The following is a 24,438-nucleotide window of genomic DNA, read 5'->3' on the forward strand; positions in this document are numbered from 1 at the left end:
AACTTAGAATGTATGATTGGAAACCAGAACACCCATTTCGAACCTAGAACGCCCTTCCCGAAACTGGAACGCCTTTTCGAACCTACGGCGCATTTCCCGAACGTAGAACATCCTCTCTGAACCTAGAACACACGATTGGAAACCAGAACGCACATTTCGAACCTAGAACGCACATTTCGAACCTAGAACGCCCTTCCCGAAACTGGAACGCCTTTTCGAACCTAGAGCGCATTTCCCAAACGTAGAACATCCTCTCTGAACCTAGATCACCCGATTGGAAACCAGAACGCACATTTCGAACCTAGAACGCCCTTCCTGAAACTGGAACGCCTTTTCGAACCTAGAGCGCATTTCCCGAACGTAGAACATCCTCTCTGAACCTAGATCACCCGATTGGAAACAGAACGCACATTTCGAACCTAGAACGCCCTTCCCGAAACTGGAACGCCTTTTCGAACCTAGAGCGCATTTCCCGAACGTAGAACATCCTCTCTGAACCTAGATCACCCGATTGGAAACCAGAACGTACATTTCGAATCTAGAACGCCCTTCCCGAAACTGGAACGCCTTTTCGAACCTAGAGCGCATTTCCCGAACGTAGAACATCCTCTCTGAACCTAGATCACCCGATTGGAAACCAGAACGCACATTTCGAACCTAGAACGCCCTTCCCGAAACTGGAACGCCTTTTCGAACCTAGAGCGCATTTCCCGAACGTAGAACATCCTCTCTGAACCTAGATCACCCGATTGGAAACAGAACGCACATTTCGAACCTAGAACGCCCTTCCCGAAACTGGAACGCCTTTTCGAACCTAGAGCGCATTTCCCGAACGTAGAACATCCTCTCTGAACCTAGATCACCCGATTGGAAACCAGAACGCATATTTCGAATCTAGAACGCCCTTCCCGAAACTGGAATGCCTTTTCGAACCTAGAGCGCATTTCCCGAACGTAGAACATCCTCTCTGAACCTAGATCACCCGATTGGAAACCAGAACGCACATTTCGAACCTAGAACGCCCTTCCCGAAACTGGAACGCCTTTTCGAACCTAGAGCGCATTTCCCGAACGTAGAACATCATCTCTGAACCTAGATCACCCGATTGGAAACCAGAACGCACATTTCGAACCTAGAACGCCCTTCCCGAAACTGGAACGCCTTTTAGAACCTAGAGCGCATTTCCCGAACGTAGAACATCCTCTCTGAACCTAGATCACCCGATTGGAAACCAGAACGCACATTTCGAACCTAGAACGCCCTTCCCGAAACTGGAACGCCTTTTAGAACCTAGAGCGCATTTCCCGAACGTAGAACATCCTCTCTGAACCTAGATCACCCGATTGGAAACCAGAACGCACATTTCGAACCTAGAACGCCCTTCCCGAAACTGGAACGCCTTTTCGAACCTAGAGCGCATTTCCCGAACGTAGAACATCCTCTCTGAACCTAGATCACCCGATTGGAAACCAGAACGCACATTTCGAACCTAGAACGCCCTTCCCGAAACTGGAACGCCTTTTCGAACCTAGAGCGCATTTCCCGAACGTAGAACATCCTCTCTGAACCTAGAACACACGATTGGAAACCAGAACGCACATTTCGAATCTAGAACGCCCTTCCCGAAACTGGAACGCCTTTTCGAACCTAGAGCGCATTTCCCGAACGTAGAACATCCTCTCTGAACCTAGATCACCCGATTGGAAACCAGAACGCACATTTCGAATCTAGAACGCCCTTCCCGAAACTGGAACGCCTTTTCGAACCTAGAGCGCATTTCCCGAACGTAGAACATCCTCTCTGAACCTAGATCACCCGATTGGAAACCACAACGCACATTTCGAACCTAAAACGCCCTTCCCGAAACTGGAACGCCTTTTAGAACCTAGAGCGCATTTCCCGAACGTAGAACATCCTCTCTGAACCTAGATCACCCGATTGGAAACCAGAACGCACATTTCGAACCTAGAACGCCCTTCCCGAAACTGGAACGCCTTTTCGAACCTAGAGCGCATTTCCCGAACGTAGAACATCCTCTCTGAACCTAGATCACCCGATTGGAAACCAGAACGCACATTTCGAACCTAGAACGCCCTTCCCGAAACTGGAACGCCTTTTAGAACCTAGAGCGCATTTCCCGAACGTAGAACATCCTCTCTGAACCTAGATCACCCGATTGGAAACCAGAACGCACATTTCGAACCTAGAACGCCCTTCCCGAAACTGGAACGCCTTTTAGAACCTAGAGCGCATTTCCCGAACGTAGAACATCCTCTCTGAACCTAGATCACCCGATTGGAAACCAGAACGCACATTTCGAACCTAGAACGCCCTTCCCGAAACTGGAACGCCTTTTCGAACCTAGAGCGCATTTCCCGAACGTAGAACATCCTCTCTGAACCTAGATCACCCGATTGGAAACCAGAACGCACATTTCGAACCTAGAACGCCCTTCCCGAAACTGGAACGCCTTTTCGAACCTAGAGCGCATTTCCCGAACGTAGAACATCCTCTCTGAACCTAGAACACACGATTGGAAACCAGAACGCACATTTCGAACCTAGAATGCACATTTCGAACCTAGAACGCCCTTCCCGAAACTGGAACGCCTTTTCGAACCTAGAGCGCATTTCCCGAACGTAGAACATCCTCTCTGAACCTAGATCACCCGATTGGAAACCAGAACGCACATTTCGAACCTAGAACGCCCTTCCCGAAACTGGAACGCCTTTTCGAACCTAGAGCGCATTTCCCGAACGTAGAACATCCTCTCTGAACCTAGATCACCCGATTGGAAACAGAACGCACATTTCGAACCTAGAACGCCCTTCCCGAAACTGGAACGCCTTTTCGAACCTAGAGCGCATTTCCCGAACGTAGAACATCCTCTCTGAACCTAGATCACCCGATTGGAAACCAGAACGCACATTTCGAACCTAGAACGCCCTTCCCGAAACTGGAACGCCTTTTCGAACCTAGAGCGCATTTCCCGAACGTAGAACATCCTCTCTGAACCTAGATCACCCGATTGGAAACCAGAACGCACATTTCGAACCTAGAACGCCCTTCCCGAAACTGGAACGCCTTTTCGAACCTAGAGCGCATTTCCCGAACGTAGAACATCCTCTCTAAACCTAGAACACCCGATTGGAAACCAGAACGCCCTTTTCAAACCTAGAACTCCGTCTCGGAAGCTTATATTATGAACATTTCAAACCTAAAATGCCATTTTCGAACCTAGAACGCTCTAATCGAACCTATAGAACGCGAGGGACTAGTCACTCGGCGTAATTGGTGCACAAGCTCGTGCCTTTGACTGTACGAATGATATTACGCATTATCTTTAGTCTGTACCTTTATCAGTGTTGAGCACGTGTAATCAGTGTACAGGCCATTTGACAAAGTTAAGCCCCAAGCTAGAACGCCCCTTTTCAAACCTAGAACTCCATCTCGGAACTTATATAATGAACGTTTCGAGCCTAAAACGCCATCTTCAAATCTGGAACGCTATAACCAGTTCACCCTTTATTCTCCAATTTCTGTATAGAACATGTATACAAGTAGATATAGTTTGAAAAACTCATTTCGGCCTTAGGCGGCAGCAAAAACACCAGATAACGGCAGAAATATATATACTTATAGGGTGTGCGTGTAAGAAAGAAACAAAATATTATTGACTAGTTGAATACATATCGGTTCGCTGAAGTAGACACTTTGAAAGTAGACGAATTGGGAGGAGGGGGGTGAATCGAGTATTTTTATCCCTCTCGGATTCGATGTAATGCATTTTCGCTTGCTCTTTTTCTCGCCTTGTATCTGTCAAAATCGGAAATGGAAGAAACTCACGATAGCGTGGAAATCGAAGCCCCGGTCTCCCAGTTTCGTCGCGGCTTAAACCTATTGTCAGTGATGTCAAGTGAAAATAAAACCTACGTTATAATGCCTAAAAAACATATCAATATCTAAATAGTAATTTAATAATTTTACGGTAATACTTCTGAGATAGACTAAAAAAAGTAGTTCGGCTAAATTTTCTCTTTAAATTCTAAAAAAATCAGCGAATCAGACTAATCTTAACACCGTGACAGCTAGGAGCAACAAACACAACACCCCACGCAAGGATAACGCAACCTGTCAAAAGTCGTGGATTTTCTTTTGTACATTTTTCATTGGCTAGACGCTTTAGCGCCTGCTGTCGTCGGAAGGGGAAAATTCAGAAATTGTCTTCCCCCCGCCCGTAAAACGTACACAACCCTTCGTTAGCTTGTTGCTCCTAGGTGACAGCGTATAGTCATAAGTATATAATGTATTTCTTATACGATGATAAGTATTCTTATAATTATACTGCTTTAGTTATTTATTTGAGACGTGTGCCTTCGTCGGCTGAAGACGTTGCAGAAAATAAAGAACACCTCCTATATTTTATAATTATTCCTAAATTTTCAATGTTTTCCTATATACCTTCGCACAATTACACTATTTTCCTATTTTTTCTATATTTGTTGTATTTTTCGGACTTCAACTGTTGCAATTATGTCTTTTGTTCAGTGGCGTAGCGTGGGCCATTGTCGCCCGGGGCGGAATCATAATTCCAAGGAGGATAGGAAGAGAGGCGAAGTGGAAGGGATGAACGCGCCAAAATCATCCTTGTAAAAAGGGGCAATTTTGCCGCCCTCTTAATGGTGGCGCCCGGGGCGGTCCGCCCCTCCACCCCCCCTCGCTACGCCACTGCTTTTGTTATCAAAATCTACAAAGTTAGAAAGAATTTTAGAAATATTAGAAATCTTCGCTGGCTCAAAAAATTAATAAACCAAATTTTATCTCCATATTCGGCTGCCCCATTGCAAAACCTTATAACCACCAAATTTTTGAAAAATTAGATTTTTACGCATCAGTTTTACTAAGGCATGTACAAAAGTACTGTAAAAGTTTCAGGTAAAAGACATAAATATTTAACTATTTATGACTTAAAAAATGGTTTTAGATTTAATAATTTTCGCATTAAAACCACGTTAAAATCTTATAACTTAGGTTTTGAAAAAGTCAAATATCTCAAAATTACGATCGTGTTGGTTAAAAGGTTTTGCCATGGGACATCCGTAATATGTACTTAAAACTTTTATTTTAATGGAATTTATAAGATATTTTCTCTTATTTTGCAAAAATATCTACTTAGAAATAAAATAAAAGTCGTTAAGTACTGTTAAAAACTAGACAATACCTGTCTTAAATGAATACTTATGCCATAAAAGCTATGTTATTAACTTCTGGTATAAGGTATTCCGAACTAGTGTAGAGGTAGAGTCTTTACCTGACCGAATTCAGTGTACGCTTCGATCGGGAAAATAACTTCTTGGAAAGATAGTATATGTAGACGACTTGAAGGGGAGGAGCCCTACTCTGCATATCGCTACGGCGGAGAAAAGCCAAGGCTAAAGTTCACGCTTTGATGTTTTGGGGATTGTTCCGATAACTATTGTTGTCCGTGTCTTTTGTATTTGGCTATTTAACTAACATTTGAAATTTACAATAATCGCGTTGAAAACAACGAAATTAACCAACATTAACACCATTAATTTTCAATTCATACGTCCATATATTTGGCCTACTGCGCGCCTGTAAAAGTGCTTCACTTGTCGTGCATCGCTGTACAAGGAGAAGATAATTCACAGGGGCTTTGCCTAACCAACTCGATTCCCATGAATTCTAACGGAATCGCGTACGTGAAAATTTCGTGCATTTTCCCGTTAATTACAATTTACGGTTTTCTAATAATCGCGAACATTTGAAATCAACGAAATTCAACCTATTAATTTTCAATAGGTAAAAGTCATTTTGTGGTAAATTCAAGTAGAAATGCTAATTGCACAGGTACTGTAAAAAATGCAACCCCTTAAATTGTTCGTCGATGAGATATACCATAAGTCTATAATATTGTTTCATAAGTTTGTCGCTTTGGGGCATATTTTACTGAGAGCTTGTAACGGAGTGACGTCATCACCCGAAGAAAATCTCCCCCTAGCGAGGTGCGGTGCAAGGCTACGTGTGACGCGTTAGCAAGCGGATGCAAAACGGCGACGAAGCCCGTAATGCAGTCTGTTTTGTGAATAGCTCTCATTAAAACTTTTGAATGGGAAGAAGAGGAAGTATCACACTTATGTTACAATATTATACACTTATGGATATACCAATAAGTTCCATTTATATTATCATAAGAAGTAAAGTATGTCAAAATAACTAACATAACTATGTCGATTTCAAAATTCACCAGACAATCGATTTGACCTACTGCGCGCCTGTAGAGGTGTTCGGTACGCAACGCACTTGTGTACAGGGATAAGTTAATTTACAGGGGTTTTGGCCAACCGAGGCTATTGCCAATAGAAGCCAGTAAAAGTAAATATTGTAGATTGAGAGAGAGAGCGCGAGTAGGGAAAAGCTTAAAAGTAAGGAAAAGGCGGTCTCGACCAATTTAAATCAGACGTGGGAGGTCTGGTGGGTGGTTTCGCTTTATATAAAACAACCATTAAGGGTGAAGGGGGGTGGGGATCGAAATCAAAGGAGAAATGGTGATCATTTGGCGGACGACCTTTGACCTATTGGCTATCAATTTCGTAGCCAACCAATCGCAAATAAAGCTTTAAACGCAAATATATATCAACAGAATAAAATGAAAAGTGACGTCTAAGCGTTTCGACGACGTCTCTCTGAAAAGAGACCTTCGCGGGAGGTAAAAGGAACCAACTTCTATCTCCGACAGACGCCGGGGGGTCTCTTTTTTCGCCTCCCCCGTTTCTCCCACGAAACCGAGGAAGAGATAAATGTTAAAGAAAACCTATCGAGGTAGAGAAATCTAAAGATTCTTCTTTTGTCCACGTTCTAGACGCGCTTCCCCCCTCACCCCCCCTCCTCTTCACCCACGGATACTTCCGTTTTTCGGCAACTTAGATAAGGGCTTTTTGCAACTACGTAGCGGGTACCTTCGCACGCATCAGGGTTGCCAGATACCAAGCGCTGGATTATCGGATCGAGTTGAAAAGATATTTAAAGATAAAAAGGGTTTGTTAAAGGGGAACGGTCATGCTTTAACCAGTTAGATAGCACTATAGCCCATTAAAAACTACAATTTATGGCGAAAACCACATCAAAATATATTGAGGGGTTAGTTTTTAATAAAATAAAGAAATTTCGGGAAATCGAAAAGCGCGCGTCCGCCGCGACACCCGGTGAGAAGTCGGTGAGACAGAAAAACAACCTAAAAGCTGAAGACGCGAAAAATTTGTTTTGCGCGCGCGGCGCGTTCCAGTTATAAGAGACCTAAGCCTAAATTGCGCGATTTTAAAAGTTAGGATAGTTCGCAAATCGCTCGTACGGGGTTACGGGCCCCTAAGATGGCGGCGAAAATTCACACCCAAACACCTGGCGTTATTTTTCGTTTCAACCTTTTGGGCCAAAAGCTATTTTTTCAAGACAAAAAAGGTACGTGTTAGTATATTGAACGTCTTGTTAATCTTTTGATACGGAAATAAGCCAATATTTGGAAAAGTTTGGCCGTTCCCCTTTAAACCTATGACGTATAATTTCGGTCCCTTTTATGTACGAAAAAAAAAGTGAATATTTCCGATTCGTGGCGACCATTATCACGCCCGCACCAAACCGCAAGAGCGTGTTTGGAAGTGGGAGTCAGGAATCTGGGAGATAAATAGAGGTTGGGGATGGTTAACTTTTATTCAATAGATAAAGCTCTCAAAATTATTCGTAAAATGTTTTGATCAAGTAATTGATATTTCTGTATTATCCGATTAATTTTTTGATAAATTTGTAAAATTAATCGGAAAAACGACGTTTTTTTTTGATAAAAAGCTCAAATTTTACGAATAAGACATGTTTTTTAATCATTTTACATTTTTTCCCGAAAAAAATCCATTTAAAAATGGCTAATGATTAACCGTCCCCAACCTCTAGAGATAACCTTGTCTAAAGACGCAATATTGAAGATATATAAAGGTTTCCGCTCTAAAGAAAACAGTTTTTACTCGGATCGTACTTTGGATTGTATTTTCTCGTAAGATCGTATTTTTGCCATACGATCCAGCCTTCGGATCGTATATCGTACCGCGGGTTCTATTATCGTACAAATACGATCAGGATCGTACATCTGGCAACTCTGCACACGTTCAAATGATTTTGGGCCTTACCATTGTCGCGTTGAATTAACTTTCGGGTTTGAAGAAAGCTAATGGTAGCTATTTGGGGAAATCTCTTTGACGCCCGAGTTTTCACTGTTGAAGAAACCCCTGTAGGGCGTTTAAGGGCTGACTTCTACCGGGGTATAAATCAAAGAGTATAAAAACTACGGAACCTAGAGATATAATGACGGTCGAAAGCAGTAAAGGAAGTTGAAGCAACCGGGGGGGAAGGCACTCAGTGAATTTGCACTTGAAATTTCGGTACCGCACATTTGGGTAAATTTCATCAAGTTCGGGTAATTTGGAAAAAAAATTACGGTAAAATTGTAAAAATTTTGGGAAAAATAAGGAAAAAATCTTATTTTTGTTTTAAGTGGTCGAAACAATCGAATGGGTAGTGCAACGTCTCCTTTTGGGAAATTTCATATCTCATATAGGTCTACATTACGGCCGACTTTGAACAAAATTGGCAATAAACACCTCTGGTACATTCCTTGTAAGAGCTATTCACTATTTCCTGAAAGTGGGGCCCCAGGCATTAAGTTGGTGGGGGCCTTTGTAAGGAAAGCATAAAAACGCAAAACTCGCGTGTCCCGAAGCTGAGTTTATGTCATGAGAATAATGATTTTTCAAATAATAAAGCAACAAGCCTGATATGTTTTTATCTTACCAGGCCTTCTGTTGGTGGGGGCCCATAGGCCTTTGCCTAGTAGGCCGAGTCCTTAATCCGGCCCTGTTCACAAGACAGGCTGCATTACGGGCTTCGTCGCCGTTTTGCATTCGCTCGCTCCCGCGTCACACGTAGCCTTTGACAGCGCCTCGCTAGGGGGAGATTTCCCTCTTGTGATGACGTCACTCCGTTACTAGCTCTCAGTAAAATATTCCCCAAAGTGACAAATTTATGTAACAATATTATAGACTTATGATATAACAAATAGTTGAAATAAAAATAATCAACACCACTTTATTTACGTAATAAAAGTATTAATGAAAAATTAAAAACACGACTAGTTTTGCACTCTGTACAGAGGCATCATCAGGTCTGATAACTACTATAACAAATAGTATTAAAATGATATATTAAAATTTTTATAACATTTAAATCCATTTGTGTAGTTTGAAACAGAAACTAATTATAGAAAAAATCCTACTATTGGAATTAGCCTTTTCACTGAACATTAAGCCACGTAACGGCGATCTTGAGAACTTCATCAAATGTTGTATTATGCTAAGCAGACGATAAATCACAAAGCGTCTGGTTAGCAAACGAAATTGGTGATATAATAAAGTAACTTGGCCTTCTTGTTTTGATGGGAAAGGCCACCTTCCACTATGCTTCCATTAGCTTTCCCACCAAAGAGCCTATGAATTCGTAGGCTTTAACTGTACTATTTCGTTATCCGATTTTAACAAGTTGAGCAAGCATATCTGACTTTATAATATCGCCTATTCCAGAAGTTTATGAGCTTCTCGCGTTGATCGTTGCGTGGCTCGACGTAAACTGAAAGGGCTAATTATCGTACGGTCCCAAAACCGACCTGAAAACTATCGACATTTTACGATAATTATCGTGAGTCTGGCAACTGTGATTAAAAATCTAGAGTGGAAAATCCCATATGGATTGTCCCGAAACTCGACTGAAAATTATCGACATTTAACGATAATTATCGTGGGTCTGGCAACTGTGAATCCGAACCTTGAGTGGAAAATACCATATGGAGTGTCCCAAAAATTGACTGAAAATTATCGACATTTAACGATGATTATCGTACGTCTGGCAACTGTTAATCCGAACCTAGAGTGGAAAATACTATATGGATTGTCCCAAAAATTACCCGGAAATTATCGACATTTTTAGATAATTATCGTGGGTCTGGCAACTATGAATCCGAACCTAGATAAGGAAATTCGATCTGGAGTTGCAAGTGGACGTCTCGTTCTGGGTGAACCGCCGTTTTTTTGGGGGTATCCTTTATTTTTCCTCCCCCCCCCCTCGTGGCTCCCGCCATTAAGTATTGGTCCTCCCATCCGCGTTATCCCGGCAGGCGCCACCCCCGCGTCAAGTAATGGGATCGATCTGTTTAGGAAGAGGAACCTGAAGAATGGGCGCTTCTACGCAGCCAGGAAGGGGGGGGGGGTTGGAATGAACCAGGTAACGGCGGTTAAAGCCTTTCGATCTCTCTTTTGACAGGCCACCTGGAAGGTGCATCGCTTCTAATATTAAATGAAGAGCCAAGCGCTAGGAAAAAAAGGCCCCAAAAGATCGAACTTTTACTAAATGGATCTCCAGTAACTTTGCCTCCCTCTCACCCCCCCTACTTCTACTTTTTTTTTTGAAATAGGGGAGATGTGGCCCTCTATCGGTCGTCGGAGGAAATAGCTACGGGCGTTTGGAAATCGTTCCTTATATATACTGCTTAGAATAAAAATAAAGTAACTGGAAAGGCGACCAATTTAACTCGGAAAAGTTTCCCAAAGTTGATTCGCTTTGTCTGCTTTTTCAATGGGAGTTTATTTAGGTTTTGGTTCAGAGTTCGCTTGTGATTTACTATCAGAAGTATATTATATATCGCGTACGAGAGAAGTACAGCTAAGGTGGGGTGGTGGAGTGGTTAGCGCTTTAGCCTCGCTGCAAGAGGAACCGGGTCCGATCCCAGCTTGTGGCACTGGGTGAAAATTCGGAACCGTTCCTTCCGCGTTGAGTTTGCAAGTTTTCCGCCCCAGTTTTTCGGTTTTCCCTTTCCATAAAAACTTGCTGAGGTTAGGGGCAGTTCACTTCAATGATGAGATTTGCACCCTTGATCGATTAAATCATTATTAAATCGAGTTAATGATTAAGCCGACTAGATCACTATTAAGATGATTAAATCGCGATTAAGATGATTAAATCGCGATTAAGATGATTAAATTTCGATTAAAAAATAAATATATTGAAAAAAATGAGCTCGTTATTAAATCGATTAAATGACGATGAAACTGATTAGATCGTGATTAAACATAATAACTGGTTTTTCAATCAAGATTAAATCGTGATTTAGCAGATTAAATTTCGATTGAAAAATAAATATATTCAAAAAATTAGATCTCGATTAAATGACGATTAAGCTGATTAGATCGTGATTAAACATTAACTGGTTTTTCAATCAAGATTAAATCGTGATTTAGCAGATTAAATTTCGATTAAAAAATAAATATATTCAAAAAATTAGATCTCGATTAAATGACAATGAAGCTGATTAGATCGTGATTAAACATATTAACAGGTTTTTCAATCAAGATTAAATCGTGATTAAATCGGATCAAAAATTTAATCACGATTAACATGATTTAATAGGATTTAATCCCATTTAGTAAGTACCCGAAAGAGGAGTGATCTGGCCCTCTGGCCTCTGTGGTTCTTTGGGGATTAGATTACTGAGTATTCCTATTTTGAAGTAAAAATGTACTGATGTGATGCTGAGACGATCACCATAGTCTAGTTTGACTTTTAGGGGTAAGGAACATAATGACAAACCGTGAGTCATTCTCATAATTAGAAACAAATATATTCTTGTGGATCGTTTAACTGCCCGACTTTTCTAAGAGTTATCAAAATTTAATAACTTTTCTAATAGTTCTCAAAATTGCCCGACGTTCCTAATAGTTCTCAAAATTTTCCGACTTTTCTAATAGTTCTTAAAATTTTCCGACTTTTCTAATAGTTCTCAAAATTGTCCGACTTTTCTAATAGTTCTCAAAATCGCCCAACTTTTCTAATAGTTCTCAAAATTGCCCGACTTTTCTAATAGTTCTCAAAATCGCCCGACTTTTCTAATAGTTCTCAAAATTGTCCGACTTTTCTAATAGTTCTCAAAATCGCCCAACTTTTCAAAAAGTTCTCAAAATTGCCCGACTTTTCTAATAGTTCTCAAAATTGCCCGACTTTTCTAATAGTTCTCAAAATCGCCCGACCTTTCTAATAGTTCTCAAAATTGCCTGATTTTACTAATGCCGCGTTCACACGTAAGCGGTAGGAAACTGTTTGAATCGGCTTAAAACGATTTGGCCTGGTTCATACAACTCCTTCAAAACGTTTTGAATCGATATCAAGGCAAAGTGTGAACGTGGCTTTAAAGATCTGCATAGTTTATGTTTTATGTTAAGTACATAATATATTTCTTACCCCTCCAAATCGCGGATGTATACACCGCATCACGGCTAAACATTTTTACATTGATTACTCCGCCTAAAGATGTAAAATATAAAATCATATTGCAAAGTTATTTGCTTTAAGTATTCACTATCGCAACGAATGTGTTCTTTCGAACCTTCTGAAAAATCAGCTAGTGTCTGCGGAGATGCGTATTTCAAGCGAACATTAGCTGTACACTTCTCTTTAATAGATATATTATATACTTTTGATCATAATTAGTTTGCATTATTACCTATAATTTTGATGATAGATTACAAACAGGTTCTGTTTGTTTACTAATTATGTATCTCAATTAGTGTTGTAAGTCGTAAAATGACCGAGACCTTTTTTCCAGAAACTTTTCCGTATTTTTCCAAAAAAAGTTTTCATTCTATGATTAGTCTAATATTGTTTGCAAATTTAAATAAATCGGCATTTTCGCCTAATTATTTTGAATCTGGAAGTAAAACTAAACCTCTAGACTAGTTAAAACTGATTAACAATGTAACATTATTAATGTTTTGTAATTTGTTTACTGATATTACATCTTTAAAGGCTTTAAAAGTCCCTCGATGACTTAGGCCTAAGGTGGTGCCTTGGGTATTAGCCTAGCTGATTATTATTATTATTATTTTATATCAATAAAAAGGTAAAAACATTAAAAACCCTTAAAAAGTAATTGATGTTTCAATTTTTAATTTTTCCGATTTGCGGAAAATTTTCCTCATTTTATATTTCCAGAAAATTAACAACACTAATTCCAATACAATAATTAAGTAACATACATACATTGTACTAAAAGTTTTGGAAGCAGCCCAAGTATTTATTTTTGCACTCGTTCACGTCAATTTGTAGAGAGAGTTACGAGAGTTTTGCTTCGAGGAGGCAAATCCTAAAGGGAAATGTAGCGGCTGAGGAAACGGTCCAAAAATGATTTCTTCTGACATTTCAAACGTCTTTGCTTCCTATTTAATGGTTTGGGTAAACACAACCTTTTCCAAAATAGGAAATGCTTCCCTGGCCACCGCTCTATCGAAGCTCTCTACAAATTTCGCGTTTTTCCCCAACGGTAATTGGGAAAAATTGATGTTTCAGAACTCGAAAGAAGCGAAGTAATTTCTTGAATTTTTCAATAATACTTCTTCGTTGAACTCGCAAGATCGACATTTACTTTTTCTCTTCAACGAATGAAATTGGATTGAAACGTTATTTCGGGGTTGAAAACATCTTTCTATTTTGGAACGATTTAAAGTGAAATGCTTCTTTGCTCGCGATAAAAAACTCTCTGATGCAAATGTTTTTCATATTTTTCAAAATTGTGGTGATTGGCTTTTCGTTTCTGCTTTTTTAGGTGTCGATTTTTCTGCCTTCTACGCAAAAAATAAAACATATTTAAAATTGTATATAAAATAGATATTTATAAGTGTGCCTTTGTATAATATATCCATAGAAATAATTTCAATTAAACCTTGTTTCACACGAAATATACAATTAGGTGATTGTAAATTGAAATTCTTATATTCCTTTGCGATTTTGAAAACATGGCAATAAAAACTCCAGCTAAACTATAAATTGCGTTTTCAAAGTCCACTTCATTCTAACTTCCGTTTATGACGCGGTTGGAAGTGACGAAATTTACAAAGTTTCATTACAGGAAATACCTTTATGACATACTTATGAGTGATTATGTTACATATGTTACAAGTAAATATGTTTTTGTCTGCTTGATGCTGTCGTGGAAACGCGATTGTTTTTAGCAATACATCAATTTATATACCTGTCTTTGCTGTATTGTGTTTGGTGTCATTTATCAACATACTTTTTGACAAAAAAATAAATAAAACATTTATGTGTAGATAGGCATCTCTAAAATATATTGATTGGTACAAAATTGATGACTTCTTATAAAATGATTTTTTTATTAAACTATTCTTTGTTTCACTATGATAAAAGTGTAGTAGCTTTCCGAGTCAGCCTTTAAAATTTCCTAATGGTTGTGTCGAAAATTCTACTAACCTCGAAACCAATATTACCAAAAGTTGCATAAGACCCAAAAGTGTGTCAGAACGGTATAGAAGTTACTGAGAGTTTGTCGCAAAGTAAAAAAGGGGGGGCCGTAAAATACGTCATCAAAATCGAGTTACTCCAGCGCCGCCGAGTGAGGCGTTTTAGAACGTATGTCTACGGGCGAGTAAATCGAAGAGATAAAATCGAGCCAGACCATAGACTAAATATAATGTTGCTAGTACTATTCCAACTAGTAGGTTATGTAGTCTATAGTGTGACTAGGTCTCATTAGAAATTTTAACTACAGCTGACACACTTTTGGGTCTTACGCTACTTTTGATATTACCTGAGACAACCAAATCGGTCGGAATTGAAAATTACTAAACATCCGAGTAACTTCATTATTTGAATCACAGATGGCTCTTTCGTTTTTTAAAAGGACAATTTTCAAAGTACCCACAGCTAATTATCTCGCAATTTACGGGCTTTGCACTAAAGTTCGCGCGGAAAAATCATCGTGTTCATTTAAGTAGAAACATTATCCGTTTTCTGTCTTTAGTTGTAAAATCATTTAAAACAGGGTTGCCATGATCTTTTTAACGTAGAAGTGGATGTTATTACCGGTGGTTGAGGGGCCATTTTCAGCTCTTGCGGAAAAAGGTGTACATCATTGAGTTGGAAATATTAATCTAGAGGTCCAATCAAAATGTCGGATTTCAGTATTTCGCGAAACAAGTTTTTAAAAAATAAGAATTATGCCGTCTGTTCCCAAATGACGAGAAAACTTTATCATTCTACCAGTGGCGCCGTCTATCCTCAATGGTTCGTTCAAATAAGACGCGTTTTCCGCAAAAATATTTTCTTTTTCAAAATTAATGGATGGCGCCACGGGTCATATGATAATGTTTTCTCGTCATTTTAGAGGAGACGGCACATTCGTAATTTTCAAAAACTTGTTTCGCGGGGAGCAGATTTGATTGGATGTCTAAATTAATATTCCCAACCCAATGGTGTACATACGTAGAAAGGAAAATATTAGAGTGGTGTAGCGACTTCTAACGAAACCTAGTGGAACTAATTCTTTTTATAGCGTAAAATACCGACTTTGTTTCGCGTCAAAATATATCCGCTGTCCTTTTGTACAAACCAGGACCAACCACAGTACTACCAAAGATAATATGGACCTCTCACCCTAGAGTTGAGTTTTCAAAATTTCACACATTTCATTGGCATTTTTCATTTAGCTCCTATTTGTGAAAACAAATATTTAAAAAAAAAGATTTATCTCATAGCTGGGTTTTTTAAAACAGTTTTAACTGTAAAAAATTAATTTACAAGTTTATAACAAAAATTTATCGATAGAATAAATTCAATAGTATGCTTCAAGCTACTATTAAATAGAAGTGAAGAGAAGCACATTGTGAAAAACTAAATGAAAAGAGAATTAAAACGGTTTTACGTAGGGTTTTTAAATAAATAAATTGTGAATTTTAAAACCGTTTTAAGTCTCTTTTCATTTATGCTTCAAGCTAATTGCCTAAATGTGAATGCTTTAACATAGAAAGAGCTTTTTCGTTTACGTACTTCTGAGATCACCACAGCATATATTTAAAACGATAGGCGCTAAATAAAAGAGTTTATTGAAATAATAAAATATAATAAATCACAATAAAGTTAAGAATGATCTGGAAATTCATAAAAGAACTCTACTTAGCAATTACGATTAATAAAGAAATATGAAAGTAGTACATTTAAATTTTAGATAAACAAACAAATTTCAGGAATGACATTTAAATTTTAGATAAACAAACAAATTTCAGGAATGGCATTTAAATTTTAGATAAACAAACAAATTTCAGGAATGACATTTAAATTTTAGATAAACAAACAAATTTCAGGAATGACATTTAAATTTTAGATAAACAAATAAATTTCAGGAATGACATTTAAATTTTAGATAAACAAATAAATTTCAGGAATGTCATTTAAATTTTAAATACACAAATAAATTTCAGGAATGTCATTTAAATTTTAAATAAACAAATAAATTTCAGGAATGACATTTAAATTTTAAATAAACAAACAAATTTCAGGAAGGACATTTAAATTTTAGATAAACAAACAAATTTCAGGAATGACATTTAAATTTTAGATAAACAAACAAATTTCAGAATAATTACATTTAAATTCTAGGAATGACATTTAAATTTCAGAATAATTACATTTAAATTTCGGAATAATTACATTTCAATTTCAGAATAATTACATTTCAATTTCAGAATAATAACATTTCAATTTCAGAATAATTACATTTCAATTTCAGAATAATAACATTTAAATTTCAGAATAATTACATTTAAATTTCAGAATAATTACATTTAAATTTCAGAGTAATTAGATAAAAACTTCATAATAATTATATTAAAATTTCGGAATAATTACAATTAAATTTCAGAATAATTACATTTAAATTTCAGAATAATTACATTTAAATTTTAGAATAATTACATTTAAATTTTAGAATAATTACATTTAAATTTCAGAATAATTCAATTAACTTTGAGAATAATGACATTTCAATATCAGAATAATACATTTAAATTTCAACATGTTAGAAACCTAAAGCTATTGGACTATCAAAAACCACTGTGTTCACCAGTTTTTATAATTGTCCAGACGCTATTTAAACCTACCGATTGCCGACTTACCTTTAATATTAGAAATATGAAATAATAATAATAATAATAATCACAAAAATTTCCGTTATCCCTAGAATTCCACCTTTTTGCCCTGAATTAAAAAAAATATTTTGTAAAGTTTGTTTTCCACTGGCGCGCGCTAGGACGCGTTTCTCAGTTTTGAAACATTCGAACTTTTTTACGTGCGCAAAGGAAATAACATTATGACGCGCGCTAGTGGAAAACAAGCTTTACAAATAAAGATTTACGAGAAATTCAGATTGTATAATTTGTATTCGAGACAAAGCACTCGGTAAACGAGGGTAAAACAAGTGTAACTCGAAATAAACGCTTTACATTTAATCCTTCGTTAGATAATGGGAAATAATTTGTCTTTTGCCGTCATAGTCTGGAGCCTTGGATTTTGGAGCGTCTCAAACCCGATCACGACCAGCCAGAGAAGTCCGGAGGGAGTCGGCTCAGAAGCGGACAATTGGCCATCGACTCTGGCTTCTCGGACGCCGTTGACCAGCGGGAAGAACGGGAGCTACAGCCCAGGGGATTCTGGATCGGAGGCAGCGACCTCAGATACGAAAACTGTTTCGAGTGGGCTTCGGGGGAGCCTTTTTTCTACACTAGTAAGTACTTCCTCTCTGCCTTCCACAACGGAACCACTCCTTCCGGGTTGACTTTGCTTTCCGCTGGTTAAAGCGGTTTCGCAGCGAGCTCCTTGGTTTCCCCCTTCCATAAAGCTCTTGGTTCGCGTGCCATGAATGGCTTGCCACCACCCTCCCACGCAGTATAAACTAGTTTATTTGTCCAAGTTGCAATTACCAAATTTCTGATATGACAGTTATGGAATGTAGCTAAAGGTTAAAATTTAAATTAAATAATAATCAGCTAGGCTAATACCCAAGGCACCACCTTAGACCTAAGTCTTTTGAAGCCATTAATTCAGGTGGCCGGGCTACTCAATTTAGGAAAAAGGAAGCCTAATACCCGATTGTAAAAGCATAAGAATTTTTAAGGAATAAAACTCAACAATCAATTTTATTTACAACTAATACAAAAGTGTGATCATTTGGAGCGAAACTAGAAAGTTTCTATCGGAGACCAACTAAATTTTGATCTTTAGAAACGAAAGAAAAATGAAGTGCACTATTACTTTGAGTATTTATAGACCCCCTCTAAGATTATATAAAGAAATAAATTTTTTGCTAGCAGAGGACTGGTATAATATTGACTGGAAACAAGCACCAGTCTTTATCCACACGCAGGAATCCATATATCTACTTGGAATGCTTATCCTGGCGTATCGCGTATGGTAAGATCACTCTGACGGCTTTGGCCCCGCCTACGAGTGAAAAAATCCCTACTGCGCGCGCTCCCCTCTCACGTTGTTGTTTGTTAAGTTAACGTAGTGACGTCAAAAAAAAACCGTCAGCCACATTGAGACAAAAATCTGCCGCGATAATCATTCCTAGTAGAGGTATGGATTCCTGCCACACGTCACAACGTTTCTGTAGTGTCCCCTCAAATGGATCGGAAACAAGCCAAAAGGAAATATTACGAAATATAATCCTTAAAAACGCTCTGGACAAGAATATACCAAGAATTTACTTCTACTTATGCCGCGTTCGCACTAGACACGTTGGAAACGTTTTCGAAAGGTCATATTGAACATTTTGTGTGTAAAATTGAAATCAAAATTAGGCTAAAATAAACACGAAATTAATTAAACGGAAGACTTAAAAATTAATTAAACAAAAAACCAAGTAGTGGGATCGTCTTATCGACTTGTTTCTTATAAAAATACTGGCAAGCAAAATGGAGCGAACGAAACGAATATTTTTTTCCATTTCTTGTTTTCAATTCTGGACAAGAAATGTAATTTATTTCCGGATTGAATTATAGCATATAAATATTTATAAATTCAATCTCTGAATTTTATTCAAATTTAAATATACAATGTGCCAGTGGATCAGTTCATTTTGATCCCTTTTACCGAGAGTCTGGTGAAACAACAAAATTCCTACTAAAATCCCGCGAGAACTAATTAATACTATCCACTGATAAATAAATTTTTTCTACCGTGTGTGTTTAGCGTCGAAAGTGCCGACGGTTTCTGGTAAATTTCACTTTTTCGACTGAAAAAACGTTTCAGTAACAAAGCAGATAAAACGAAATTTTCCGCAATTTTTTGCAAAAAATTATATTATATTTAAAGGGAGTATAAAATTGCATATTTATGGTGCAACGCCTAATTTAATATTCCTTCCATCTGGTTTGTCAGAAGCTAGGGGTTGCAGGTGATTTTTGGATCTAGAATAGTCTTCCAGGTAGGGCCGCCCTAGGGGCTTCCGAGAGCGGGCCCGGGGCCCAGTAAATTTTAAATTAAAAACTCCAGTATGGTTAAAACCACTTGTAACTGGTGGTTTAAACCGTATAAAACCACAAATAAAAGAATGCTGAAATTGCTTATATCCCAGCCCTCATTACTTCGAAAATGATCAAATTGCCCCATTTCAAAAATACGTTTTTGCGAGTGACAGTACCTTTACATTGTGAGGTATATCAGGCTTATTTAGCCGCTTTATACCCTAACATGGCGGCGTATTTTCACGCGCAAAATGAATTTTAAGATCCCCCAATTTCTTATATCTAGCCCTCATTACTTCGTGAGACGACGTAGCAGACAACAAAAAGTTAAGGTTAAGTTTTAGTTTCGTTTTGGAATAGGAAATGCAGAATATTATAGTCTCCATTTTTTATTTGAAATAAATAGTATTTAAAATTTCAATATTTCTAATTGATTTCTCAATATTTTTATAGTAAAAAAGTGGTTTAAACCCTCGATTTGTTCGGTGGTTTAAACCAGTCTAGCTTTTTTTGCCAACAATGCCTAGAGAGTCGTTAGTTCGTTACTACTGTAGATATTTATTTATTTATTCGAAATAGAAATATCAAACCCGGACCCATAGGCTGCACGGAGCAAGGTAATTTGTACCGGCGATAACATTTACTATGGGTTGCATTATATAGTTCAAATAATACGAAAGTTTCTTCGTGCAATGCTAAAGTGGCACCTTCATAACTTAGCCTCATTTAAAAATTCTTCGAAATTGGGGTAAAGCAGGATACGTGTTGGGACAACATTGAATTTAAACGAAACTAAAAGATTGATTATAAAATATGCACACTAGAATAATAATTTTTTTTTGAAATCTAAGAGACATTTCCTGTCTCGAAAGCTACAGGTAAATTTTATTACATCAAAAATTAAAGATTACCTTGGCGCATCACCGGCAAGCTTTGGCACCGGCGGTGGCGTAAATAGTGCCCCCGCAGACCCCGTGGCTCGGCGGGCCCCCGAGAACTAAGGGGTCCCTAAACGTTAATGATTAAAATCGGTGCTATTTAAAAGGGCCCCGAGTTGTTTTTCGCGGGGGGGGGGGGGGGTTCCTAGTTACGCCACTGGGCACCTCTTTCCATTTTGAATTGTACCCCTGTACACCCCGCTTCTACGCCACTGTATTTGAACATCAGCTGTTATTTTAAGCCTGTTAAACATAAATTTATATACGATACATGCTACGTAGTTTCTTTTCGCCTGTTCTCCAACTAAAAGTGTACTTTTTTAGTTCCACATCGAGATATATATATATCGAAGTGGGACTATTGCTATGGATGGATTGTCGTTAAGTGTTTGTTTGTCGTGGAAAAGCAACGATACGGTAGATGGAGCTGCGAAAAATAAATTTTATAAATTATTTTATTGGCGAACCCAGATAGCCGCTGGTCGCGTAATCTCTATTCCGACGAATTTACCAACCGAGCCACGCTGCTCTGTTAAATTTCACTTGGAACTACTAGTCGCTTTTGGCGACGCGGGGGGATTTGTCTTGTTAAGTTGTCGCAATTCTCGTTCGTTTTTTCGCGTTATTTTACGTATATTTACGGCGTTTTAGGGTCAAGTTAACCTCAAACTTCGCCTAACCCCGCCCCCAATCCAGTGGAATATCACGAAGCGTGACATGGGCGTGGCGGGAAGTTTGAATTACAGTGTGGGGCTACACAACTTTTACCGATGACCAGTTTCAGGTCTGTCAGGTAAACAGGGGGCACAATTTCAACCCCCCTTATCGAAACCGTGTATGGTCAGAAGTAATAAATAAGTGGCACTTTCTTATCGAAAAGTATATGGTCAGAAGTAATAAATAAGGGTGGCACTTTCTTATCGAAACCGTGTTTGGTCAGAAGTAACAAATAAGCGTGGCACTTTCTTATCGAAACGGTGTATGGTCAGAAGTAATAAATAAGTGTGGCACTTTCTTATCGAAACGGTGTATGGTCAGAAGTAATAAATAAGTGTGGCACTTTCTTATCGAAACCGTGTATGGTCAGAAGTAACAAATAAGTGCGGCACTTTCTTATCGAAACCGTGTTTGGTCAGAAGTAATAAATAAGTGTGGCACTTTCTTATCGAAACCGTGTATGGTCAGAAGTAATACATAAGTGTGGCACTTTCTTATCGAAGTCGTTTATGTGTGGCACAAAATAATATTATCGCCTTCTTGGCGAACTTGTATAGTTTGTATAGTTGGTCCAGAGATTTGGTCTCATTCGATAGAACTCTTTGACGCGCACGCAGTGCCGTTAATTTCCGCCCCCTCCAACCAGCCCCCTTAAAGGGAAAGTGACCGAAAAAACAAGTTGGTCTCATTCGATAGAGCTCTTTGACGCGCACGCAGTGCCGTTAATTTCCGCCCCCTCCAACCAGCCCCCTTAAAGGGAAAGTGACCGAAAAAACAAGTTGGTCTCATTCGATAGAGCTCTTTGACGCGCACGCAGTGCCGTTAATTTCCGCCCCCTCCGACCAGCCCCCTTAAAGGGAAAGTGACCGAAAAAACAAGTTGGTCTCATTCGATAGAGCTCTTTGAGGCGCACGCAGTGCCGTTAATTTCCGCCCCCTCCGACCAGCCCCCTTAAAGGGAAAGTGACCGAAAAAACAAGTTGGTCTCATTCGATAGAGCTCTTTGAGGCGCACGCAGTGCCGTTAATTTCCGCCCCCTCCGACCAGCCCCCTTAAAGGGAAAGTGACCGAAAAACCAAGTTGGTCTAATTCGATAGAGCTCTTTGACGCGCACGCAGTGCCGTTAATTTCCGCCCCCCCCCGACCAGCCCCCTTAAAGGGAAAGTGACCGAAAAAACAAGTTGGTCTCATTCGATAGAGCTCTTTGACGCGCACGCAGTGCCGTTAATTTCCGCCCCCTCCGACCGGCCCCTTAAAGGGAAAGTGACCGAAAAAACAAGTTGGTCTCATTCGATAGAGCTCTTTGAGGCGCACGCAGTGCCGTTAATTTCCGCCCCCTCCGACCAGCCCCCTTAAAAGGAAAGTGACCGAAAAAACAAGTTGGTCTCATTCGATAGAGCTCTTTGACGCGCACGCAGTGCCGTTAATTTCCGCCCCCTCCGACCAGCCCCCTTAAAAGGAAAGTGACCGAAAAAACAAGTTGGTCTCATTCGATAGAGCTCTTTGACGCGCACGCAGTGCCGTTAATTTCCGCCCCCTCCGACCAGCCCCCTTAAAGGGAGAGTGATCGAAAAAAACAATTTGGTCTCATAGAACAATAAAAGTAAAAGATTGGAATCGTCTACGCTAGCGTCTACTTGAAAGAGTGAGACCAAAAAATCCAAAGCAGTCGAACTTAGGGCGTGTTGCTAAAGTCTGCTTTGCTAGAATCAAACATGTTAAATTCAATGGGCTAGCACTTTGGCTAGGGCTTTGGCAACAGGCCCTTAAGCAGAAAAGTATGCGACCATGGGGACAGAATCTCTGACTTACCATATTCTTAGTACATAAATAAATTTTTGCAATAATATGATTTATGCAGTTGTTAATAATAAATATTAAATATCTGCTCTAAGAAAATACTAATTTAATCACCGAGATAATATAAAATCACATCGCCTGAACAGCTTTTGAAATGGTTTGCCCACTCGCGTATCCTGAGGGTGGGCGGTGGCCACTCTTTAACATAGGATGGTAAATTAAATATCAAAAGATAGGAAATCACATGGACTCAACAGCTTTTAAATTGGTTTGCCCACCCGGGTATACTGAGGGTGGGCGGTGGCCACTCTTTAACATAGGATGGTAAATTAAATATCAAAAGATAGGAAATCACATGGACTCAACAGCTTTTAAATTGGTTTGCCCACCCGCGTATCCTGAGGGTGGGCGGTGGCCACTCTTTAACATAGGATGGTAAATTATATATCAAACGATAGGAAATCATATGGCCTCAACAGCTTTTAAATTGGTTTGCCCACCCGGGTATACTGAGGGTGGGCGGCACCCACTCTTTAACTTAGGATGGCAATTTATATATCAAATGATAAGAAATCACGTAGCCTCAACAGTTTTTGTATTAGTTTGCCTACCTGTGTCTACTAAGGGTGTATGGGTTTGGGTTTGCCCACTCGAATACACTGATGTGGAACTAATATTAAGGCCTGGGCCGACTTGTTTAACCCTAAAACGTTTTATTCTCCTGTTCCGGGGATGCCCATAAACTATTCGCATGTTCCGGAGTATTAGGGCTACTCTATTTACTCCTTCTGAAAAGGAGGTGTAAAGAGAGTTTGCTAGCCAGAGTGTATCTGCCAAAAAGGCCACAGGCAGCCATTTTGGAAAAACATTTTTACCCCGACTCAAACTATTCGCCTCCTAATATAAATCCTAGGATAATTAATTTTGGTAATTGCGTCGTAGATTGGTTCAGCGGGTGGCCGCAGCACGGCTGGTGGCCGGCGCAGCCTAACGACGACGGCGACTCTCACCAGGACTGCATCGAGATGACCAACCAGTTCCGCTTTCCCAGCAAAGGAGAGGGCACCACTGAAAAGTACTACTGGAACGACCGAGGCTGTGATGTCCGCAACCCTTACATCTGCCAAAGACTCAAACCAGGCGGTAAGAGATGCTAATGCATTCCATTTTAGAGTCTAGCAAAAGCGGGGGAAACTACGTGCCAGCTAGGAGTGTCAAACACAAGGAGAACGCAGCTAGCCTTTAAACACGCTAACGCAGTGTTATGTACAAATGTCATTGGACGAGCCTTTACGCTGAACGGGGGGGGGGGGAAGACAATTTCCGAATTTTCGCCTTCCGACGGAAGCAGTCGTTAAATCAAGAAAATCCGCGACTTTTGACGGGTTGCGTTCTCCTTGTGTGGGGTGCTATGTTTGTTGCTCCTATTTGGCAGAATCTGCTCAAACCAAAGATAATCTATACCTACGTTAGTGATGCCAGGTCGCGAAAATGGAATTTCCCTTTCCGACCCTTGAAACTTCCCTTTTTGGACTAAAATTGCCCTAGTTTTCCAAAACA

General features: G+C 39.2%; 1 protein-coding gene across 1 annotated transcript in view; it reads left to right on the plus strand.

The window, feature by feature from the left end:
* LOC149928472 (uncharacterized) overlaps positions 1–24,438 on the plus strand; it is a 249,584-nt gene that overhangs the window by 130,918 nt on the left and 94,228 nt on the right. The window contains exons 8-9 of the mRNA XM_090157884.1: positions 17,454–17,683; positions 23,821–24,021. Coding sequence (XP_090014010.1) covers positions 17,454–17,683; positions 23,821–24,021 — 431 coding nt within the window. The remainder of the gene's footprint in view (positions 1–17,453; positions 17,684–23,820; positions 24,022–24,438) is intronic.

Source organism: Leiobunum rupestre, chromosome 9 (genome assembly GCF_980474605.1).
Source record: "Leiobunum rupestre chromosome 9, qqLeiRupe1.1.hap1, whole genome shotgun sequence".
Lineage (NCBI taxonomy): Eukaryota > Metazoa > Arthropoda > Arachnida > Opiliones > Sclerosomatidae > Leiobunum > Leiobunum rupestre.